The 24,749-nt window shown below is 34.3% G+C and overlaps 1 protein-coding gene across 1 annotated transcript; it reads right to left on the reverse strand.

The window, feature by feature from the left end:
• Positions 1–12,006: 12,006 nt before the first annotated feature.
• On the reverse strand, positions 12,007–13,054 carry LOC135845157 (ATP-dependent DNA helicase pif1-like). The gene has a single exon (XM_065363621.1). It carries the CDS (start codon positions 13,052–13,054, stop codon positions 12,032–12,034), a length of 1,023 nt encoding a protein of 340 aa, XP_065219693.1. The 3' UTR covers positions 12,007–12,031.
• Positions 13,055–24,749: the final 11,695 nt, after the last annotated feature.

Here is a 24,749-nt window from a genome sequence, read left to right on the forward strand (position 1 = left end):
AATCAAATAACGCCTTGATAAAAGGTTTACTCGAAAACGACAAACCGTAACGAATTACTCCGGTCTTTTTTTTCACCATTCATTTCGGAATATATCTATCCGCAGAAAACAGCTAAAAGACACATGACAGATTACCAACAGAACCTCCCCCTTGTTTCTTCTGCGGCTAAATGCGGATACGCGTCAAAAATCAGACAAGTCGAGAATAGATAAAGTGTTAAGAATTAACGACCTCACACATTGTTTCTTAAATTTCTTTTTCGCCCCTTTGCCTCGCTATTGTGATTTTTCTACCTTACCGCGAGTTTCTTTCTATCCGGTCCAGCGAAATCTTTTGTCGGATTTAATTTTTTAACATTCAACATCTCTTTTAACAGCGACGATACGGTAATTTTGCAATTCGTACCTTGTATCTGTTTCTTTACCTATACTCGTATGTGTATACAGAACGTGTGGTTGGGGGTGTTATGGAAACGTTTGTTGTTGATTGTGCTTGTGCGTCGTCGTCGTCGTCGTTTCATCGTTTGTTTTTATTTCTTCTCAGGTGGAACTGGACTGTTTAGTGTTTTGAAATTTCGGCCAAAAATCAATGAGCTTGAAGTTTTTATCGGAGCCTATGTGGCCTATTTTTTTATTAGGTGAATCTTTTATAAGATGAAAAGCACCAGTACGATTTTACGCAGGAGATCATTTAGGTATCATACTTAAAGAAACACTAGAGGCAGTGAAAAAATTTTAATTTCCTCTCCTCCAACTTTTTCCATATTTCTAATTGGAAAACCAATTTAAATTAGGCATAAGTACTTGATGCTGTTTCTTAGACCCCGGATCGTCTATCTCAATTTTTGAATTCAGGAGTTTTTTGACACATTTTTTCTTTGAAAATTTGTGAGTCATTTCATTTTGTTATATTATTGTAATTTTTCATCAACTTTTTTTGTTATAACAGTTTTTTTCAGAATTATTTTTTTAAAAATCATAATGAGAAAAGATGTGTAAAATTATACAAAATTTATAATTTTCAACTTGATATCAAGGTGTAAAAAAACGTATTTTGATTTTTTCTTGATAAATAAGCCAAATTCAAATTTTAAATAATTCACAAAAAATCTCAAATTGAATACAGAACTTGAAATTTGATGTATAGTCGGGGAACCCGCTTAAAGATCTATTGCACCACCCCTCCCGGTCGATCCTCTGGGACAACTTTTTTCTTAAAGGGGGAGTCCTAAGGAACATTTCTAGCCCTTGTACTCAAAAAAAAAAGTGGCCCTACTTACAAAATGACGGCCATTTTGATTGACAGGTCAGTCGAAATCGCAAATTTCGCGTTCCAACATAGGACTTGCACAAAATTTTTCAAACCATACAAGGGTAGATCGAAAGATCAGGCCAAAATTCATCACCTGTCAAAATTTCAAGTGCGAAAGTGCGTTTTTCGATTTTTGGTGAATTTTTGAAAATCAAATGTAGACCAAAAATAAGGGGAAAAAATCAAAATTTACCAAATTGACCAAGAAAGCTGAAATTTGAGATATATCCTATTTTCGACATGCCAAATTTATTGGAAACCGTTTCAAACCGTTTTGAGCAGTTCTGGAGCCTCCAGCAGATTTTTGGAACTCGAAATTTCCACAAAATTTCATCAAAATGGAGTTTGAAAGCTGAAATTTACTCTGCAAACTGATTTCAATGCGCTACGAAGTACTGCAGGTAAATTTTAAGTCGTTTTGGAGCCTCCAGCGACTTTTTGAAAATTACTGAAGCCTCAAGCAGATTTCTGAAACTTTAAATTTTTACAAAAATTTCATCAAACGGAGATAGAAAGTCGAAATTCATTCTGCAAACTAATTTCAATACGCTACGAAGTCGACTGCTGGTGGATTTCAAGTCGTTTTGGAGCTTCCAGCGACTTTTTGAAAGGTCGCATGGCGTTTTTTGGAAAACTGAAATTTCCAAAAAGTAGCTGGAAGCTTCAAAACCATTTGAAACCACCATGTAGTCGACTTCATCTCGTATTGAAATTAGTTTGCGAAGTAAATTTCAGCTTGCCAAACTAGAGGCTCCAGTAATTTTCAAAAGTCGCTGAAGGCTCTAAAATGACTTGAACCCACCTGAAGTCGTCTTCAGAGGGTGTTAAAATTGGAGTGTAGAGTAAATATCAGCTTTCCATCGCCATTTGATGAAATTTTGTAAAAATTTAAAGTTTCAGAAATCTGCTGGAGGCTTCATGTAATTTTCAAAAAGTCGCTGGAGGCTCCAAAACGACTTAAAATTTACCTGCAGTACTTCGTAGTGCATTGAAATCAGTTTGCAGAGTAAATTTCAGCTTTCAAACTCCATTTTGGAAATTTCGAGCTCCAAAAATCTGCTGGAGGCTCCAGAACTGCTCAAAACGGTTTGAAACGGTTTCCAATAAATTTGGCATGTCGAAAATAGGATATATCCCAAATTTCAGCTTTCTTGGTCAATTTGGTAAAATTTTGATTTTTTCCCCTCATTTTTGGCATAAGTAATTATATTTGATTTTCAAAAATTTACCAAAAATCGAAAAACGCACTTTAGCACTTGAAATTTTGACAGGTGACAAATTTTGGCCTGATCTTTCGATCTACCCTTGTACGGTTTGAAAAATTTTGTGCTAGTCCTATGTTGGAACGCAAAATCAGCGATTTCGGTTGACCTGTCAATCAAAATAGCCGCCATTTTGTAAGTAGGGCCACTTTTTTTTAGTACAAGGGCTAGAAATGTTCCTTAGGACTCCCCCTTTAAGAAAAAAGTTGTCCCGGAGGATCGACGGGGGGGGACAATAAATCCTTAAGCGGGCTCCCCGACATTGATGTATTTTGAATGCTATTTTGATTTTTTAGTTCAACCTGAATAATTGTTATTTTTCTGCCAGTTTGGATACCTTCCTCGTTGAGGAAAAAAATCTTCTATTTCTGTAGAAAATAATTCCAAACTTTCCACACCATCTGAAATGGGCCACTCCTCGAATGATTGCAACTTTTAGCAAAAGTGGTCTTTTCTCCAACTTGCTAGAATCATTCTGCAGAAAGCGCTATAATCAGCTTCAGTGGATAAAAATTTGAAGAAATTCGACGCATCAATTTATAAAACATCGCTTTTATTTCACTCTAAATGTGCATAAAATTGAGTGTGGAAAGCGCACTCGAAAGCCTGTTGTTATGTTTGGGGTGAAATAATTCGTAATAGAAAGGACTACCACTTTAAGGGCTGAGAAACTTTCATCATTCGGTATGCTTTATCGTCATAGCTGTGGCGTCGAGTTAAAACCTAAATAAACGAATTTGCCATCTCAAATAAATACTTAATTGATATGCAAATATGGTACTTTTTAAAATCGATTAGGGGTGCGTTCGCGTATATAACCCTGGCTACGGCTCAATCGCGATGGTTTATTATACAATAGTGGAAGCCGCCCGAACTCAACGGTTTTATCAGTTAAGGCTTAAAATAACATATTGCGGGTTACCCTTTCGCGATGACGCGATGCATTTTGTTTAGATCGCCTCCGGCGAACGTGTCTTAATTAAAGCGTTAATCGAAAACACGATACGAGTAGATATTTGCAAAAATTCGCATCCAGTTTTATCACCTTGCAGCACGCATACGCGCATAGCCTATACATAAATCCCTCCCTCGTGCACCTTACTCGATGTGTATTCGTAAAGAATGAAATTATCCTGGTGTATGTCGAGAGTATATCTACGTACCAAGTTCATCATATTCTCAATTTAATCCTGTATCCTATTAATACGTTCTCTATTTATCAATATGAAAACCAACAACTGATTTTTCAGGGTTTAACAACAATAGATCAGCGCTGCTGGTGGTCTTGTTAGTATTCGCGTTCCTGTCACGCATATAGGTCTATATCTTTCACCCGCTACAGAAGGCATTTTTATGAATATTTACCCCAAAAAATAAACCACTATTCGACCAAGTTATACGAATTCCAATAATACTTCGCAACATTTTTTTTAAGCCTATTACGTAAAACATTTTTACAAATATTTTGCACATTGTTAAATATTATGCAGTAGCTCTCTAGCTAACTATTTGGGCCGGTATACCTACTGAAAAAAAATCTTTACCATTGTATAGGTAAGTACCTACGTGGGTATTTTGTTGTATGTATTTAGTATGTTCGAATACCAATGGCTACGTCTATAGCTACGTAGGTAGGTATCGCATCATCAAGAGTGAATTTTCTATTCTACGTATATTGACAGCTCTATCCGAATACCTACCAACACAGCCAAATGGTAATTAGACGTTGAAAAGCTGGCAAATGATAGATATCATCGAAGTATAGATGAGGCTGATGCGAAGGGACAAATACGCCAACAAGTTGCAATCATCGATGCCGGCCGGTTAAGGAATTGTGTATTTTGGCTCAGCTTCTAATTCGAATACGCGTACTAGACGTGAGTGTGAAATAGAAATTATTCTTCGATTCGTATACCTACCTACTGTATAAATAAGCGAACGATGTAATTGGCAAAATTTCTTCGCTCTAGTCGTAACCACACGTGAAAAAAAATTATTTACGAGACGAAGAAAAAAATTTACCATAATTTTTCATATTTATGACGGATGCGGTGATGTGTTCTGTACATATTTCGAACTCACAACTCTCTCTGTCCGATTAATTGTTTGTTTATTATTATTGGATTTATTTATTTTTTTTCTAAATCGTAATTCTACAGACTAATCAGAATGTAGGAGAGACGTGAAGGGAGGTTACCACCTGGTTTTTTTACTCTTGAAATAAACTGTTTGTTTGGAAAATTCGACCAATTTATTTTTAAATTATCGCAAACTATAGTGTGCGTTTTGGCTGATAATCTTTTTATAACTCTCAAGATGATTTTTTGAATTCGCAATTCGATTTGAACGAAAACCAACTAGATTGAAAGAGCACATGCTTAACATGTAACCAAAATTTCATTCTCAAGTTCATGTTTGGATTTTTTTTGAAACGTTGAAGTTAAAAAATCTGAATCAGGGGTGATTTTTCATTTTTTTTATGATAAATATCTACCTATGAATTTTTTTGAGCAAATGTGAACCAATGTGAATAGTTCCTTCAATTCAATTCCCACACATAAATAATTACTGGTTTTGGGCGATTCCACAGTCTTCAGAGATTTTTTTTATTTTTTCAAGAAATTTTAAATTGATTTGGAAGGGGTAAAAATTAACCTTAGCACCTGTTAATGTTTACTTTTCTGGAAATTACAAATCGGTCAAGACATTTTTAGAACTCGCGACCTCTTGGAATTTCTCACGAATTTGTCTAAAACGGTCAAGAGAATGTCCAATGAGCATCGATTTAAGTTATGGGTCTGGAAATAAATTTTGGCTTGGCCTTTTCTGAGCGATTTGAAATATCTGGAGAAAATTGAAAAATCGCTGGAGGCTTCAAAACAAAATGTCTAACAAGTCCTACTGGTCCTATTAGACCTACTAAAGTCCTACTTTTTTTCAAAAGTCCTTTTAGTCCTACTAAAGTCTTACTATTCAACAATTTTATCCAAAAGTCCTACTTCTTTTTAATAAGACTTTTTCAAATTTTCAATTTTTCCCCTTTTTCCGGAATCTTGAACAATTTTTGTAGAAAAAGGTTCATTTGTCGACTTTTTTAGATTTTGAATTACACATTTTTGAAAGCTTTTGCCTTCGCTTCGCTCGGGCTATTTGCATCTTCTTTTCCCACATAGAAACTTATTGTTAAAATTCAAGAAATATTCAAAGTTTGAACCAGAAAAATAAACTTTTTATTTTTACTTCTCAAAACATGATTGAATTTTTGAAAACTTTTGGCCTCGCTTTATTCAGAACTGTTTGCTTTTCTTTTTCAAATTTGAATTTTTTTTTTTTTAATAATCATTCGGGTTTTGAAAATTTTGAAATAAAAATAATAAACGTCTTCAAGTATGTACGAGTATCATACAAGAAAACATCGTTTTCATACCCTTCCTTCAAAATACTTACTAATTTTCTGGATTTGCTCTCGCTTCGCTCGGTTCCGTTTGCTTTTCTCTTTTCATTTTGAATTTTTTCAAAAAAAAAATATTCGAAGTTCAAAAGAAGAATTCGAGTTTTAGATTTTAAGCGAACATGATGTGATATTCATCAATTTTTAAAATTGATAAGGAGAAAATAAAACGAAAAATTGGAATGAAACGTTATATTTTTGGTGTCTACCTACTGTTTAAATAAAATCATAAGGTGTTTGAAATCATCAGAAAAGCAAACATTTCTTTTACAAATTTGGTTAAAAACTTGAATGTAAATTTTGACACCCCCCTCCCTCCCTCCCTCCCTCCCTCCCACCCACCTTGAAGAATTCCACAAGTGTTCGAAAAATGACTTGCTGAAAGTCCTGCTAAAAGTCCTACTCAAGTCCTACTTTTTCATATTGAAATTTTGTTAGACACCCTGCAAAAAGACCTCTAACTACATAGTATAGTTACCTATTGATGTGTGGGGGTCGAATTGAAAGAATTATTCGCATTGGTTCACTTTGCGCAAAAATGTATGCTTCATGAAACAGTTCGGAAATTGCTCTCAAAACAGCTTTTTTGAATTTTTTTTAGCTCCATAGTTGCTCCTGGAGGGGATAAAAGTGAGCTCTCAAAAAAGAGGAATTTTTGGAAAAATCGTAGTCTTTTCGCTTCTATCGCTACCCAACCTGTTTCGGAAAAAATAGCCCAGTTTCAAATGAGGCTGAGCGGTTGAAAATTTGCAAATTGCTTATTTTTGAATAAATTCGTTTTTTGAACATTTTTTCTTCGCTGATATTTCGCATTAATTATGCCGAAATATTGAAAGATATGATTTATAAAATTGGGGAATTATTTTGGAACGTAATAACTCTCACTCTTTTATCACTATTTCCCATTTTAAAAAATCGAAAAAATTGTAGGTATATGTTTTTGGCTATTTTTCTCAATTTTTAGAAATTGACCTCTGCGTTTCAAAATGTTTCCCTGTTTCAGGAATGGTATCTATTCAAAATGTTGGCACAATTGATGCGAAATATCTATGAAAAAATAATTCAAAAATGAGTGAGGGCCATTTTTCCCAAAACAGGTTGGGTAGCGATAGGAGTGAAAAAACCACGATTTTTCCCGAAAATTCTTCCCGTTTGAGGGCTCATTTCTCCCCCTTCAGAAGTTCAGAGGCACTCCTGGAGCAAACAAAATTTCTGAGTAATTTTCACTCGAAATGAGGGGTGTTGCTGAATTTGTTCAAAATCCACCGACTTGTTTTTCGCGACCTACCTTAATATACTTATCTCTACCTGTCTATGGTACTTGTTTGTAATTTTTTTTTCAAATGAAGTAAGTAGTTTTGCGTTGGTTAGCAATTTTTTTTGGTAGGTAAGCTATCTTGTTGCTTTAGTAGTACTTTGGTTTTTCAAAATAAGCGAAATTAGTGACTTTATGAGTGACTGAAACAACATATTGATATCACTTCGCCAATCATTAAAATTATTTTTCATAAAATTCCTTACCCTACCTTATTTACTTAGTACATTGTCAAGTGGTAAATCCTTAGGCGAATATGTTTCTCATACTTGTAAGACGTAGATATAAGTATTAAGGCTAAAAGGTAAGTGAATACCTATACTCATCGTTAGGCTCATAATAACCTATAATGAGGTAGGCATAGACTACGCATTGCCAATACATATACTCGTAGTCGGGTACGTTACCTTAATTCTTCCTATAATATGGTATGTTTGAAACGATGACAGAAATGATTTAAAACACATTACTAAGTGACTTTATAAATTAAGAAAACAAATCTTTCATTAAACGTATACACACACACACAAAAAAAAAAGGATGACTGTACGCCACCATAATAATATACTCTATACACAAATGATACGGTCGGCGCAATTCATACTTTATCTATTTGATCCCCTTCCAAACAAAACAAAAAGTAGTCGTCTCCTTATCGATTTTTAAATGTTTTGGCAACACCAAGTAACTTAAGTAATTTTCGTTGCAACGAGAAATTCTTCATAAAAAATTCTTTTGAACGAATGAAAAAACAAAAATATTTTCGTAAAATTGAACTTTCAAGTTATAGCAATTTAAAATTTATACAGAAATGGGGATTTTTTTGTTCAACTCAATAGTACGATAATATATAAAGACATTTTATGAATGAAGTGTTTTTTTGTTGTTTTTTTTTGAACCATCGAATTTGATACGGTCATTATTCATTATAACGATTAATGTGGTTTAAAATAATATTTTCTTTGGTGACGCTGACGGGGATTTTGTTATTTTTAACGTGGAAACGTTTACGTTTTTCGGCGAAAGTTGAAAGTACCTACGTATTTACGAGCGAAATTGATATACCTATACGAATTAATCGACTCGCTTATCGTAGATTATTGTATCTATAATCCTTTCACATATATCAAAGTGTAATTACGAGGAATGGGTACTTTTCTTGCCAAAGAATTTATTTATTAAACTTGAAGTACCTACCTAATGTGCAAAATACATTTATAGAAGTGAAAGCAAATGGATCTGCAAAAAAGTGCTCCGGAAATTGAAACTGGCTGACACTTTTCGATCCGAAAAATTCAAGTGGATTTTTGTTGATTTGGGTCTAAAATCTGGAAAAAAGACTATTTTGGATTTTCGCTGATAGCACAATGGGCGAGTGGAGCCCAAACTGTGGAGCCTAAAAATTCAATTTTTCAAAATTTGCTTACAGGTTTGCACTAGAGACCTCCCCCCCCCCCTCCTATGCTCCTGGCCAGTTGCACAATGAGGTGCTATAGTGTCCCTCAAGTGTGATTTTTGGGTGAATTTTGCACAAAAAAAGTTACGCTGGGGTCATTAAGTCGAGGCTCAAAAAAGTTCTTTTGTGGCCATTGGATGCAGTGAAATTTTGGAGTCACGCCCCCTTCAGTTTTGACTAAAAATTAATCGTTGTAAACTTATTTGGAAGTGACCTCGTGACCTATCAAAATGAGTTGAAATTTCATAAAAAATCCAAATATTTCGACGAAAATGTTTTTTGAACATTTTAAAAGAATTTTGAGTTCGAAATTGAGGCATGGTTTTCAAAACTTTCAAGAGTCGTGCGATCTATCAAAATTGCTTGAAATTTCGCGAGTAATCGAAATACCTTTACAAAAATGTAATTTGAATAATTTTTAAGAACTTAATCTAAAAATTGGAACATCATTTTCGGGATTTTTGAAAAAGATGTTATGAAATCTATCAAAATGGATCAAAATTTTGCTAGAAAATCAAATTATACGTACATATTTCGACGAAATTTTTATTTGAAAATTTTTGAAATCAGGACTCGTAATTAGTCACTTTTTCAAGCAACTAAGTACCTATCTGAAATTACTAAAAGTTACTTTTTCATCGTGTTGTTTACTACACTTACTTTTTTTTCAAATTTTTCAAGATTTACTTTTTCCATACTTTTACATCTTGAAAAAGAAAAAATGTTGGTAATATTAATAAATAGACATATTTTGCTGCAGTTGTCAAAGTCTCGCTTTCTACTAAAAAATTCAAAAAAATCAATTTTTTCCCAAAAATTACTTGGAATTATTACTTTTCACCGCAATTGCCTAAAAGGCTCGCTTATTCTTCACCAAAAATGTGGAATTAAGTCGCTTTTTCGACAAAAATTGCGAAATAGTTACATCATTTTTTTTGCCGACAATTTGCCACAAAATTCCTTTTTGCTCAAATCGTCGTAGTTTTGCTTTTGGCCAAAAATTGACACAAACTCACGCTTTTTAGCAAAACTTCTGAAAAATTTCATTTTCCCCCCATAAATTACTCAAAAGTTGATTTTTTACTAAACACAAAATATTTCTGTTTAGATACCAATAAAACGGCCAAACAGTCTTGCTTTTTGCTAAAACTTTCAAAAAAAGCTCGTATATATCAGTTTTTCCAATAATTCTAAAAAAAAACTATTCTCGCTTGCCTGAAAATTGATGAGAATTTTTCCTTTTTTGCAAAATGGCTCATTGTCGTTTTTGTACCAAAATTCTAAAATTCTCACTTTTTTTCAAAAATTGTTTAAAAGTCTCGCTTTTTTGCCAAAAATTCATTCCTTTTGCTAAAATTTTCCAAGTCTACCTTTTTCACCAAAAAGTAACGAAATAGTCCAGTTTCTTAAAATTAAAAACCAGAACAAGTCAGTTTTTTTGAAAAAAAATTCTAAGTACCTACGATTCCTGAACAATTTCAAGTCCAAAATTCGGTCTGGATGACTTTTGAATTTTTTTGAAAAAATGTCGTTTAACGTATCAAAATTTCGAGCACAAAGTTAGATTATGATTTTTGAGTCTTCTGAAAAGGTGTGATGGGACCTAACAAAATTTATCTAAATTTCAGTAAAAAATGAAAAATTTTCAAAATGAAGTTTTTGAGCAGTTTTGAAAAAATTAAAGTTGAAAATCAGATCTTTAGGCTCCATCTCCCTTGTGCAATTGCGAAAATCCAAAATAACTATACGTTTTTTAACATCTTGGATTCATACATATGTACATATACGAGTACAAAAAGCCAACTGAATGTTTTGGGTGGAAAAAAAGTCAGCCAGCCAACTTGACACTTTTTGGCATTTGGATTGCAGATTGTATACGTAAGTATATTATACTAGGGGGCTCCGCCCCCTGGGCCGCTTCGCGGCCCCAACCCCCGGCTCGCGCCCTCGCTTCGCTCGGGCACTCGCCTGCTCGTTCCTCGGGCTTCGCCCGAGGAACTCGCTTCGTAAGGGTCCACTCAACTCACTCATTGTCAGCTCATTATTATTCTGTTTTATTGTTGCCTTCAGTTACTCCGCTCATAAACATACTTAATATGTAAACAAAGCAGGGCATCCAGAGGGACCACGAGGAGGTAGGCAACTTCCCCTCCATTTTTTTTTTGTTTTTTTTCTTATTTTACTTTTTTTTTTACTTTTTTTTCCATTTTACATTTTTTTTTTATTTTTAAAATTTTTTTCACTTTTTTTTGGTATAATTATTTTATTACAAAAATACAAAATACAATACAAAAAAAATCCATTTAAATTCATGGTTTGCTTAAAAAAGCTAAAAAACACTTTACTACAAAAAAAATCTAAGAAAGGCGAAAGTTTTCGTTAGAAATATTCATGGTTTGCTTAAAATAAAAATCAAAAACACTTAACAACTATCTACAAAAAAAAAAAAAAAAAAACCAAGACAGGCAAAAGTTTTGGTAAGAATTAATGTTCATGGTTTGCTTAAAATAATGAAACACACTTAACAACTACAAAAAAAAAAAAAAAAAAAAACTGAGAATGGCTAAAGTTTCGGTAAGAAATGTTCATGGTTTCCTTAATATAAAAATGAAAAGCACTTAACAACTACAAAAAAAAACCCAAGACATGCAAAAGTTTTGGTAAGAAATGTTTATGGTTTGCTTAAAATAATGGAAAACGCTTAGCAACTAAAAAAACAAAACAAAACTGAGAAAGGCAATAGTTTTGGTTAGAAATGTACAGAGCGGCTAAAAAGTCAGCATTCTGATTTTCACAATTCAAATAGTTTTAGATTTTTCTTGAAAAAATCAAAAACTTCAGCATCGTAGAAAAAAAGTAATGACATTATGTCAATTGGAAATTTAATTCTTCACAACTATGGTCAGGTGTAATTTTTTGCAGGACACTTAGTTTTGCCACCAGATCAATTTTTATGAAACTCAGTTTGCAAATTTTTGAAATGAACTTTTGAAAAATTTGCAAACTGGGTTTCGTAAATATTGACCTGGAGGTGGAACAAAGCATTCTACAGAAAAATGGTTGGAAAGAAAATTGTAGAGAATTAAATTTCCAATTGACATAATGTCATTAATTTTTTTCTACGGTGCTCATTTTTGATTTTTTTTTACAAAAAACTAAAACTCTTTGAAACGTGAAAATCACAATATTGACTTTTCAGCCACTCTGTATTGTAATTTCGAAATAAAAGTTTGACTCAAGTTAATAATAATTCATGGAATACTGGATTTGCCGTATAAATGCCATTATCCTCAGAAACTTTGCTCTGAGAGGTGAGTATACAAATGTTCTTTGAACTTCTCACCCTACTCAGGGCAACATAGAGCTGTCCATGTGCGAAAACATGGTCTCGTAAATCAATGGCAGCCAGATTTAGAGTCTGGCCCTGAGCTTTATTAATCGTTAATGCATAGGCCAACTTTATGGGGAATTGCCTTCTTAAAATTTGGACACCTGTATCACCAGCAGAAAACTTAAAACTAATTCGAGGAATGAGAAATGTTTTATTTTCATTTTCTGGAAGACAAACCTCAATTATAAACTTTTTAACCGTTTTTATCACAACTTTAGTCCCATTTACTAACCCCTCTTCAAAGTTCAAGTTCCTCAGAAGAATACATATCGCTCCGATTTTGACAGTTATTTTATGCTCAGGCACCCCAGGCTCATTCAGTTTATTCAAAAAATCTGCACATAAATAAGTAGAATCTGGATTCACAATACTTTCTCTACCTTTCTCCTCAATTATCGCCGTATCCGCACTATACAAATAGATTTCCTCACCAGGAATTCTTTCTTTTATAATAACACGATTTATTTGGTTTATATTTTTATTGGTAGGGGATAGAATACACCTTTTTGACAACTCACAAAAATTTTGAAGATCATCCTGAGGATATATGAAATCTATAACGTCCTCGATTGAATGAAAAATCTTTAAATTCGGAAAATTGAGACATATCAGTGTTTCATCCTTACACAGAGTTTCTTGAATTTTCCCTTCGCCTACCTTTAATAAAAATTCAGAATAACTCGGATCATTGATAGATCGTTGGGAAACTGAAAGATGTAAAATTTCCAGATGTTTCCAAACCTCCGAAAATTTGATACTACTACTTAGAATCTCAGCTTTTGAACCGTATTTAATAACAGGTGGGATCTGTCGGAAGTCTCCTGAAAAAACTATATTTTTACCACCAAATGACAGCTGATTACCCATTAGATCTTTCAAAGTATTATTCAACCCTTCAACATTGAATTTATGCGCCATGGGGGCTTCATCCCAAATAATGAGATCGGCATTCTGTATGAGCTCTGCACGCTGTGATCGGTTAAAAATATTACAGGATGGATACATATCTAAATTTTCAATAGGGATCTTAAACATAGAATGGGCTGTGCTACCGCCCTGATAGTTCAAAGCTGCAATGCCCGTTGATGCTGTGCAAAGTACAATTTTACATTCATAACGTAAGTTTGCTGTAATGCACCTTAAAAGAACCGTTTTCCCACTACCTCCTGCACCATCAAGAAATATTTGAACAGAGTTGTTTTTCAAGAAAACTTGCTCACAAACATAATCATAGATTCTTTTCTGGTCATCATTCAACAGTGGAACCCAATAATCAACATACGCTTTCAAATCATCTTTATTCCATCTCTGTCTTTCACGATCAACTTCTTTTGAATCATCTAAAGGAACTGGTAAACCTACATCTTCAGCACTTTTGCCATGTTTTCTCAACATAGAATCGATGTGACATAAAGACTTATTATGAGCTCTCTCACTATGGTTTGAAAACTTGTCTAAAAAATCTTCAGATAAAAGATCTCTAAATTTTTCCCATAAAATAACTGAAGGAGCTCCACTAATTATTAAATTGAAAAACAGAATTCTCAAATCACGACCCGTTTTAAAACCTGCAGCTTCCACTATCGCCTGCTCATATTCGTTCACATCACTCAATAATCCTTTAGCATACGCAGCTTTTTGAAAAGTGTCCAGAGATACTTCGTCAACTTTTTTCAAGTCTTCATAGCTATAAGCTGGAAACTTTCCTAAAAGCATACGCAAGTAATAAATCTCTCCTAGGGTTGGGGATAACCAATACATTCTAGCTACAACTTCTCCACGCACTCTCTTCACAAATTTTTTTTTTTTGGATTCAAAATCTCTTTTTTCACTCAATCGATACTGTTCATAAAATTCTAAATATGTTAAATTTTCAAATTCAACACTTCTTGGCCGGCTAAAATATAACTCCAATTTTGAAAGACTTCGTTCACTCGCTTCTTGCTCTTTACCTTCTTCAAAAATAACTATATCTTCATTTGGTAAGTGAATAGGTAGAGGAATGACAGTAGGCTGACGCCCTGATACATCGAATTCAAACAAACGCCACATTGCTTCAGAAGCACTTATATATCTCATTTTAACGTAATTTTCAATTTCATCTACAACCTCATCATTGGAATCCGGAACAATAGATACTTTAGCCATATCTGGGCCCTTGTGAATATACTTAAATAAATACTTGATAATTTTGACAGTCGAGGCAATTTCTACATTAATATGACAATCAAACATCATAAGTAAATCAGGATTGTAGGGAACGATCCACTGATTGTTAATTTCTCTATTTTTTTTTAGGGCTACGCTTTCGGGTTTGTTGGGTCTTTTGTAATGTACATACCCTCGCTCATCTGTGTATGTACATTCCAAAAATGGTTTAGGATAATTTTTTGTACACTTCGAGTTATCCATACATGGCGAATTTTGATTTTCTAAACCACATGGCCCATGGACCATGTGTTTTAGAACACGTTCGCGTAATTTGCCACCATATTCGTCAGGACCTGGAATTGTGGCTCGAACAAATTTATCAATTTCGTCATGTGTCAAATTAGAGGGCTCCACTCTACAGGCAATGTGAGCATGAGGGAGCCCTCTTTTTTGGAACTCGATAACGTACAAAATATACACCATTTTACCAAAAATTTTACCGGATTTTAAATCTTTTAGCAAGCGATTCAATTTTAAATTAAATACCCTATCACACAGGTCAGGTCTATCGATATGGGATTGTTTTTGAGATAAATTTGATTTTATTTCAGGCCAGTTGGGGTTACAGGTTTTTGTGATGAAAAGAGTTGGCTTACCCAATCTACTCACTATAGCCATACCGTCTTGATATTTTAATTGCATGTATCGTGGACCATGCGTGTAAGAGCTCGGAAGATAAACTTTACCTGGTTTTGGACCCCCCTCAGCCTCAATAGACTCGTCAATCTCACTCCTAGGCGCCATCCTCAAAAATTTTGATTGGTTAAACCGAATATACCTTAGTTTTTCTTCCTCTACTCTACACCACATGTCCACGAAATACTCCTGTCCTAACCTATCCAAAGAGGTGAATCTCGAATCTGATAATAATAAATATCGGTAATATTTGGTTTGGGTTATTTTTCTATTATTATCATCCAGCATATCAATAGACCATCCTGCTGACCCATGGGGAAATAATAACGGGTATTGTAAACTCTCATAAGCAGGGTCTAGAAAGGGAACAAACTGAGGCTGCCTCTCATTTTTTTTCCAGATTACGACTTTCCTAGGATCAGCATTGGGGGTAGTATAAAGAATTCCAGCAATTTCAGCACAACTTGGTCTGTCCCCTAAAATAGGACCATGGGTTTTTCGGCTCGTTTTTTCAAACACTAAATGAGCATTTTCCGATTTTTCATTATGTAGTTGTTTTAAAGATGAAATAAAAGGGTTGACCTCATGTAAAAATTTCGAAATCTGATCTACAATATTTTTATCTAATTTTTCATTCTCAGCAATTTTCAAACGCTCCTTACCATCATCAATATACAGAGATGAATTATTCACACTACCTTTATAATTTAAATCAAACACTCGATGGTAAATCCTTCCTTGTATTTTCACCAAAGATGGTCCTGATTTTGGTATTTGAAAACCCTCAGAAACACCCATGGCTGAAAATGCAAATAAGTTATTATACGCTCGAGAATGTGATAAAAATTGTGGCTCATCATAAAAAGAAGCATTTAACTGAGGCAATTTGATGTGAATTCGGCCATTGCCACAACACCACATCAGTTTCGAAGATTCTTCAATAAAAAGCCTACTATTGCAATGAGGACATTTGTAACAATCATCGAGTGAAATTTTCTGTAAAAAATAAGTAGTTTCTGGAGATACATTTTCTGATTCTGATTTCTTAACGATTTTTGGCACTTTAACAGAATCGCATTCAATTTGTTTTTTTGGCCTACCTCTTGCTTTTTTAGTTTGAACTACCTCAGAACTCCCTTCAGCAGAATCACTCACAACTTTTTTTTTAGGTCTACCTGGAGCTTTTTTAGTTAAAATGTCTTTTTTAGTTTGAAATCCTTTAGAACAATCTCCAGCAGAATCACCCTCAACTTTTTTTTTTGGTCTACCTCGAGTATTTTTAGTGGAAACATCAACAACTTTCACAGAGCAATTTTTTTTTGGCCTGCCAGGACCTCTCTTTGTTGCATTGTTTGCAACTACTTCGGAACAAACTTCAACAGAATCACACACAACTTCTTTCTTTGGTCTACCTCTTGCTTTCTTTTCAACCTTTTCCTCATCATTAATTTTTATTTCTTTTTTTGGTCTACCTCTCACTTTCGTATCAACTTTTTTCACACCTGTATTTTCAGTTTTTTCAACCTTCGGTCTACCTGTTTTTGAAATTTTTCGCGGCCTGCCTTGAGCAGTTTTGTTTTTATCATGTTTGATTGAGACACTCGAATTACCTATTGAGAAACACTCGCCAATTGACAGAGAATCATTCACCAACTGGGATTCAGTGGGGAATGGCAATGCTTTATTCGCTGAAATCATGTTTAAGATATGACCACGCATAACAGAAGACACATACGTTTCGTTTTTTGGTTCTAAATTAACACATATGGCCGTTGCAAACGCTAATGCGTAAACACCGCAGTCCAATCCGTTCGTTTGATTTTGAACTGTGTGAAATTCAAAATCACAATCTTGTCCTAAAATTTGACTCAAAAAAAGTTTTTGACCCTTGGTCACAATTTTACGATTAAGACTATCAAAAACATGGATCACTGTACCATCATAGTAAAATGTTACCCAGTGTGATATTTCACCAACAAACGAAGATTCCTTATCGGATAATACTTGCAAATGTTTTTCAAGTATCGGTGGAAATGGGTAAACATTGTCTTCATTGTAGATGCCCATTAAATTCACATTGACGGGCGTGAATGGCGTTTCACGAGTAATAATTTCCATTACTTTGTTAATGGTATCACCAGAGAGGTAATCATATTTTATTTCGTTTTCCATAGCTGCTTAATAATAAAATTATAATAACACCACAAATTACCTTGGTACACAAGTACCTACATAAATATTGATACAGAACGATGTCGATCTATCTTGAAAATATACTTCAGTATGAATCAACGTATAAATATAAAATTATATTCTTGGAAGGACCCCGTTATGGATAGACGATTTGAATCAACTTGAATCAACTTGAATCAACTTATTAAAAAATGATAAGACAATGGACGCAAAAGCAAAGCATCAAGACGATAGACGCGAAACGGTGAACGCATAAAGCACCCAAGACAGACAGATTAACAATAACAATATCTGTTGACAGCATTCACGCTTCATCGATTTCGATAAATCATAATCCGCGTCGCAAGAATTCCATGCGCGAGCATGTGGCGTGATCAAGTCTGGTATGACAACGGCGCCGCGAGCGTCGTCGAGTACCTTTACGTTGGTGGTTGTGCGTATGCTTGTGTGGGTGTGTAAGTACACGAATCGTTGTAACGGTTTTTGTTATAAAATGCCATAAAAATCGATCAAAATCGCACGATATAATTAACTTTTTGCTAATCTGTTTTCACCATTTTACAGAGCATGAAATATCGAACATTTCCCTCGTTGACAGTACCCATCTAGCGTTTTTAGTTTTCGAGATAATTTAATTCAAAATTGTGTAACTGAAATTCGAAATTTGAATTCAAAATAGCTCAAAAACTAAAAACCCCAGAGTGGTAATGTAATCGAGGGAAATGTTCAGAATTGAATGCTCTTTAAAATGAGATATTAACCACCCTTCTAGCCTTTTTCGTTCTTGATATATTTGAGAATAATCGAAAAAACGGCAAAAACAGCCCATTTAAACTCAAAATTTGGGCCCTTTAATTTCAAAATTTTTGCCCCCGCGTATTTTTCCTATATTCTAGAGACGTTAAGCTGTCGATTAAAAAAAAAATCAGCTCTCTAGGTGCCATAGATCGGGCTCAGGACTTTTTTCCGATTTTTCGGGTATTTTTTAATTAATTTTTTTCGTATTTTTCGCGTATTTTTGGTGTATTTATTTTTCTTGCAGCTTTATAGGATAGATGTATTATGTACCTATGTAAGTAACAATTTTCTATCGTCAGGTACCTCTATCTATGTACAGTAGATACGTATACCCCTCTCATCATTCAATAATCTGCGGCAGTCTGCAGTCTACATACACAACAAAAGCTTCACGTTATCCGGGGATTAAAATGGCGGTTCGTATTCCTCCCTCAAACACAACAAACGCATCTTTTCACGGCCAATCGCCACCCAATTTGTTCTTTTAACCATGACAAAGAGCCCTCGGTCTCTTAAGCGGCTACAAGGCATCTGTCAGCAGCGAACCGCATATACAACCGAAACCAATTTACCGTATAAATAACATAGGCCGGCTTTCGCTAATTGAGTAGAAGAAAAACAACGCTGGGCTATAGCCTATGGTTTTTTTTCCTGTATATAGCGAGGGTACGGTACGTTTCCTCTAAGAGGTTTTCGATCGAGTATTACACGTGATGTACTTACTGTGGAATTTCGTATAGGCGAAAAGTCGAGGAAAATGGCACGTCGTCGGTAGTAGTTGGTTGGCACTGGCGACGGTAATGATTTAATCGTAATTTAGCCGTAGCCAAAATGCACCAACGAACGCCCGATTGTAATTCCTAGCGGTGCGCCTGTGCGCTCAAGGTACCGCCCTGCGAAGTACTCTTATCTTATAAAGCATTTTCCCGTCACCCCCTTGGAAAAAGTATTTTCTCAGTAAACAATGAACTCCATTAATTAAAAGGGAAAAGATATGAAGAGTTTTCGTTATATTCGTTTGAAAATATCTATAGGCTAACCGCCTTCGACGACAGCGAGACGTGAAGAAGTAATTCTCTTTATTGATTCCTTCCTTATATTTTTCGTTTTACTAATGCTCTTTTCGTATACTCAGTTTTCCTGCTTCTTTTCCTTCTCAGTTTTTATTATTATTGTTTCGATCTGATCTTTAATATTTTCTCCGCAATTGTTAGGACTATACCTATACTGAAGAAAACTATGACTAGTGTGGTGAATCGTATAGAGGTGGTTTACCTATCAATAGATGTGTTGTTTATGTGAATTTATTTTCATCGATGTAGGTGGCTGTTGTTTGCAAGATTTTGATATCGTTCTTCTCTTTCTATAAATCCCTACTGGCTGTAAAACGTTTTTTTTCGTCGGTACATATTTTAAGAAGTGGTGATTTTTTAATGCATAGAAAATGATAAATGGTGGAAATAATGTTCGGTATAGCTAGAATGTAAAAATAATCGTAGTAGGTATTTTTAACATCGCTGTCGACTTGGGCCACGATATTAATTTTTTTGGTCATTTTGGCAATTCGTAGAATTTGAAATTTTACCAAATTTTTTTGCGAGATGAATTTTTTTTTTGGATTGAATTTCTTTCTTGATATGCGATGACGTGAAAAGTACAATTCCTTCCATCTTTTTTTAGTTTTTCACGAGGGTCACTTGAAAAGTAATGACTTCTTTCATCTGTAAAATTTCAGAACTTTGAAAACTGTCAAGTTACTTATGACTCAACGGAAAAAGCAATCCATCGTAATTTTAAAAAAATGCTTTTTGGACAAAAGAAGACATTGCAACCGGCAGAAAAATGTTTGAACCGTACAGAAAAGAAAACCTTTTGAACTCAAAGTATACGTACTCAATTTAGACGAAACCAAGTTAGATCGAAAGAGCACGTTCTAAAACTCTCGTGACCAACATTTCATTTTTTTTAGATTTTTGATAAATTTTTGAAAACTTGAAAAATTCAAAAAATTATAAAAAGCTGTTTCAAGGGCGATTTTCAAACTTTCTCATGAAACATAGATTTTTTGAATAAAATGAACCAATATGAAAAATTTCTCGAATTAAAATCCCACACGTTTACTTACAACTAGGTACCTACCTAGTATTTGGATCATTGTGGAGCCTCCAGCAATTTTTTGATTTTCTCCTGAAATTTAAAATTGCTGTGGTGGGGCCAACGATGAACTTTAAAACCTATAACTTTGATCGGTGCTTATCGGACACCCTCTTATTGACTTGACCATTTTAGGTGGTTATTACGGCGAAATTCTAAATTCCAGAAAACGTGAAAAAATTTCAACGAAGCTGTGTAAAAAAAAACAGTCGAGAGGGCTGCTTGAAATTTTTAGATAAAATTGAAAAATTGCTGGATCTAAGTATGTAGTCTTAGGATGGATTACGAAAAAAAAGTCGAAGGATTTTGCCCAAATTCAGATGATGTCTTCATTTTTAGTTGAGAGTTGCTCGAAATGAATTTCAACTTTGTAGGTGCCCCTGGAGAGAAGATATGAGTCCTTAAAGTTGGGGCATTCGCAAGAAAATCGTGTTTTTTTCGCTATTGCACCTACACAACCTGTTTTGGAAAAAATGGCGCAGTTCCAGAGGATAGTTTGAGATTCTGCATCGACCTAGGCTGATTGCCATCAAGTCCAAGACCACTTTTTAGGATTCTACTTAGCGGTTGAAAATTTTCAAATCGCTTATTTTTGGGTAAAGTCGTGTTTTGAAATCTTTTTCTTATAGAATATTTCGCATTAGGTAATCATCCCAAAAACATCGAAAAGGTCATTTCTGAAATTGAGGGGAATTTTGGGATAGCATTGGTGCCAATTTTTTTGTCGTTATTGTCAATTTCGAACTCTAAAAAATTATAATTGATGAGCTTTTGGCTATTTTTCTGGATTTTTCAAAATTGGCAATAATGATCAAAACATTGAGACTCTGGCCTTTCAAAATATTTCCTCAGTTTCAGAAATGATATCTTTCGATGTTTTGGCTTAATTAATGCGAAATATTTGAGGAGAAAAAATGTTCAAAACACAAATTTATCTTTCCAAAAATTAAATACCTACGTAATTACGTATTTGCAAATTTTCAACCAGAACCCTAAAAGTGGTCTTGGATTTTAATGGGCAAAGGCCTGCGTCGTAGAATCTCAAATACGTACTTACTATCTTTTTGATTTGAGCCATTTTTCATAGTAACCGGTTTGGTATTGGCTAGAAGGAAAAAACACTTTTTTTAAAAAAAAAAAATGTCCCCATTTGAGGATTTATCTCCCCCCCCCCCAGGGAACCTACGGAGCTGACATTTTTCCTAAGTAACTTTCAACTTAAAATGAAGGTTTTCTCCAAATTTGGTCAAAATTCTCCTTAATTTTTTTTCGCAATCAACCCATGTGAAAACTTAATCATCATCCTCTTTAATACGAATGAAAAACTGTTGAAAATAATTTTATAGCCCATTAATAACGCGACGATAAATTACTTAACAACGTGTTATGTAAATATTTAACATGTAGGCAGGCTTCGTGCCAAACGCGAAGGGTTGTTTGATCCCTTATATAGTAGTATGTCGGTGGCTCGAGAATTTGACAGGGCTACACGATATGCATCTTGTCAACGCCTGGTTCAAATAAAGCCGAGAAAATACGCGTATTTTGACTCGTTTACATGGCAACGTTTACTAATAATGTTGCCTCGATATTAAAAATAAGAAACGAGTGGAACACTTGTATACTTTTACCATATAATAAGGTGGTACCCTGAACCCTGCACACAGACATAGGTATGTGACGATAGAGCGTGGATATTTTGTATGTACAGTTCATTTTTCATGGGTAATTTCGTAACGTTGAATTGTTAGACATTGGTAGAGGGTGTAGGACTTCGAATCAGCGTGCAGATGGTATTGAAAGATTAGCCAGAAGAGATGGAATGATCGATGGTGGCTTATTGAGTCGATGTATCAGTTTTCACAAGTCAATCATTGTTGAATTCGGTGTGTCTGGTGTTTACGAAAGAATCGCCTGATGCTTGCTGTGTAAATTACAAAGTCTACTAGAGTTTCCCCTCTTCACATGGGTAGGTCTAGGTACCTATTTAATGTAAGGTAATACTGTTCCTAAAATTTTAGGGAAAAACAGATAATCGTACGAGTATTTTTCATTTCCAGAGTTGAAAAAAACTACTTACCCATAACTTAAATTTTCTACCGCACTCTTTCCATTCATTAAATTAAAATCTATTCGTGCGAAGACAAGTGCAAACTGTGAAACGTGACATAGAGGCGAAAAAAGGATACCACCGGTTTCCTAAAATACCGGAACATGTCAAACATTTCATTTGACGGTTGCAGATCGCACGTCCCTTGAAGATTTATACAAAAATCCAATGAATTATGCCCATGACAACCCATACCGGAAGATACATCTTAGGTACCTTGCAACTTAGAAACGTTGAAGATGAGTTTCCTCGCATCACGTCTCGGGTCGAGGGTATAACTGGAAATAGGCGTAATTTATTAGCAAACAAAACATTAACTTTTACGTTCTAATCTACGTTGATTTAATTTTCAAGCTGGGTCGCTGGGATTTTCAAACTTCGTACTACGAGTACAAACTTGAGCGTCGTTTCGAAGTTTAAGAACGGATTAAAAACTTGTGCTGGTGATATCGTTGCCATGGTAGTGTAGATGGAATTTTGATGGATATTTCTACGCCAGAAAGTTGGTCTTAAGAATACCCCCAAAATGTCAAAACACAGATGGCAAAAATTTCTTAATTTGGTGGGAATTTTAGAGTTGATTGTGTTTCAAAAAAAAAAGATGGATGTCCTGAAACATGAGCTGAGCCTTGTGTAAAACTGCGATAGTTTTGAATCAAATCGAGTCTTTGCTAGATTGAAGAAATGAAAGGTCATTCCATGTCAATTCGACCAAGAAGTGGTAGGGGGGGGGGTCGACGATTTTTTTGAAATTTTTCCTGTGGAAAGACCTTTTGTAGGGATGACCAATGGCGCAAATCGCAGCCCTCTAGCCCTTGTTTAAAGGTTGCTAGTGGGTGTCAAAGTTTTTAGTGAACTTAAAATAATTATCATCCATTTCAGCAGTGGATTACTCGATAACCGCGATACCTACCAAAATGGAACTTTTTCAAATAGTCAAGGGTTTTGAAAGGCTTTTTGGTAGTATCATAAAAATCAGTGTTTCCGATTTTTTTCGTACGAAAAATTAGCTCGAAAAGTTTCAAAACGTAGTTTTCATATTGTTCCGACTCTCAAAAGTTCAGAGAAAAATATATTTTGGACAACTTTTTATGTTGAACAACATATGTATTAAAAAATTGGGACAGCGTTATTTCGTAAAGTCGATTTTAAAAAATTGAAAGTTTGCAAAAAAATGCGATTTTTTGATTTAAAACATGAAAAAAAGTCTTGATTGGTGAAGTTGACCCATTTGACCCCTATTTTTACGTATCCGTTGAAAAAGTTGCCAAAACTCTTTCACTCGATGAAATGAACTCATTACAAAAAAAATCAAAATTCGAAAAAATTCAATTTTCAATTCCAAACATTAAAAAAAATTTTAATTTATTCATTCGTCTTATTTTGACCTCTTTCTGACGTATTTCATGAAAAAGTTGATAAAAATTACACTCATAGCAAAAAAATTAAAATTCGTTTATTTTTTCAATTCAATCGAATTTAAAAATTGAATTTTTGGGGGAAAATGTCGAAAAAATTCGACCCTCCCAGCCACTTTTTGGTTGAATTGACGTGAAATGGCCCTTACAAATAGAATCTTTCTAGGTATGCCAAAAAAAGACGGAAAAAAATGGGAGGGCTGCATCGATTGATCTCTTCAGGTCGTAATTAAAATTGATCATGTCTGTCGAATCGTTCCAGTTCCATCCTTTTCTTCGTCGATGATTTTTTTCTCAATGGAATGTCTTGTCTGAAACCAGCCCCCACCCCCTTGATTGGGGATTGAACAATTTTGAGCCATTCTGTAGCTTCCAGCGCCATTTTTAATATTTTTTCTTGCGAGTATTTTGGTCTAGAGAGAGTTTCAAATAACTTTTTTCACTTTCATCGAAAAAAAAGAAGCACAGAAGGACAATGACTACCTACCTATTTCTAAAATCGAAAACTAAAAACAAAAAATTACAAACACCGAAAACACAAGACCTCAAAAAAAAAAATAGACTAAAAACCAAAAAAACACTTGAGAAACAAAACCCCTTAAAACAAACACCAAAAACATATCATCCACAAAAAAAAATAATTATAAAACAAAATCGAACACGAAAACACAAAAATAAAAAATTCTTAGATACCTACCTAATACAAAATTGAGCATGAAAATTCTGAATTAAAAAAATGATAACAAAAAAAACGTAGAATCAAATATCAAACCAAAAAACTTTGAAAATAAAATCGAAATCCGAAAATGAAAATCTATGAAAAAAAAGTGAAGTCTTGAAAACGAAAACAGAAACTAAAAGCCAAGAAATTCCAATGTCGTGAACAGAAATTGAAATCAGAATAGCTGAAAACGTAAGCCAAAAAATCTAAAAACAAAATCGAAGATGAAAAAACGAAATGAAAAAATTCTAGAAACGAAATCAATCGAAAATCTTTTTTAAAAAAATTTGAAAACAACACGAAAATTACAAAGCTTTGAAA

The sequence above is a fragment of the Planococcus citri genome, chromosome 4 (assembly GCF_950023065.1).
Source record: "Planococcus citri chromosome 4, ihPlaCitr1.1, whole genome shotgun sequence".
In the NCBI taxonomy this organism is placed as follows: Eukaryota; Metazoa; Arthropoda; class Insecta; order Hemiptera; family Pseudococcidae; genus Planococcus; species Planococcus citri.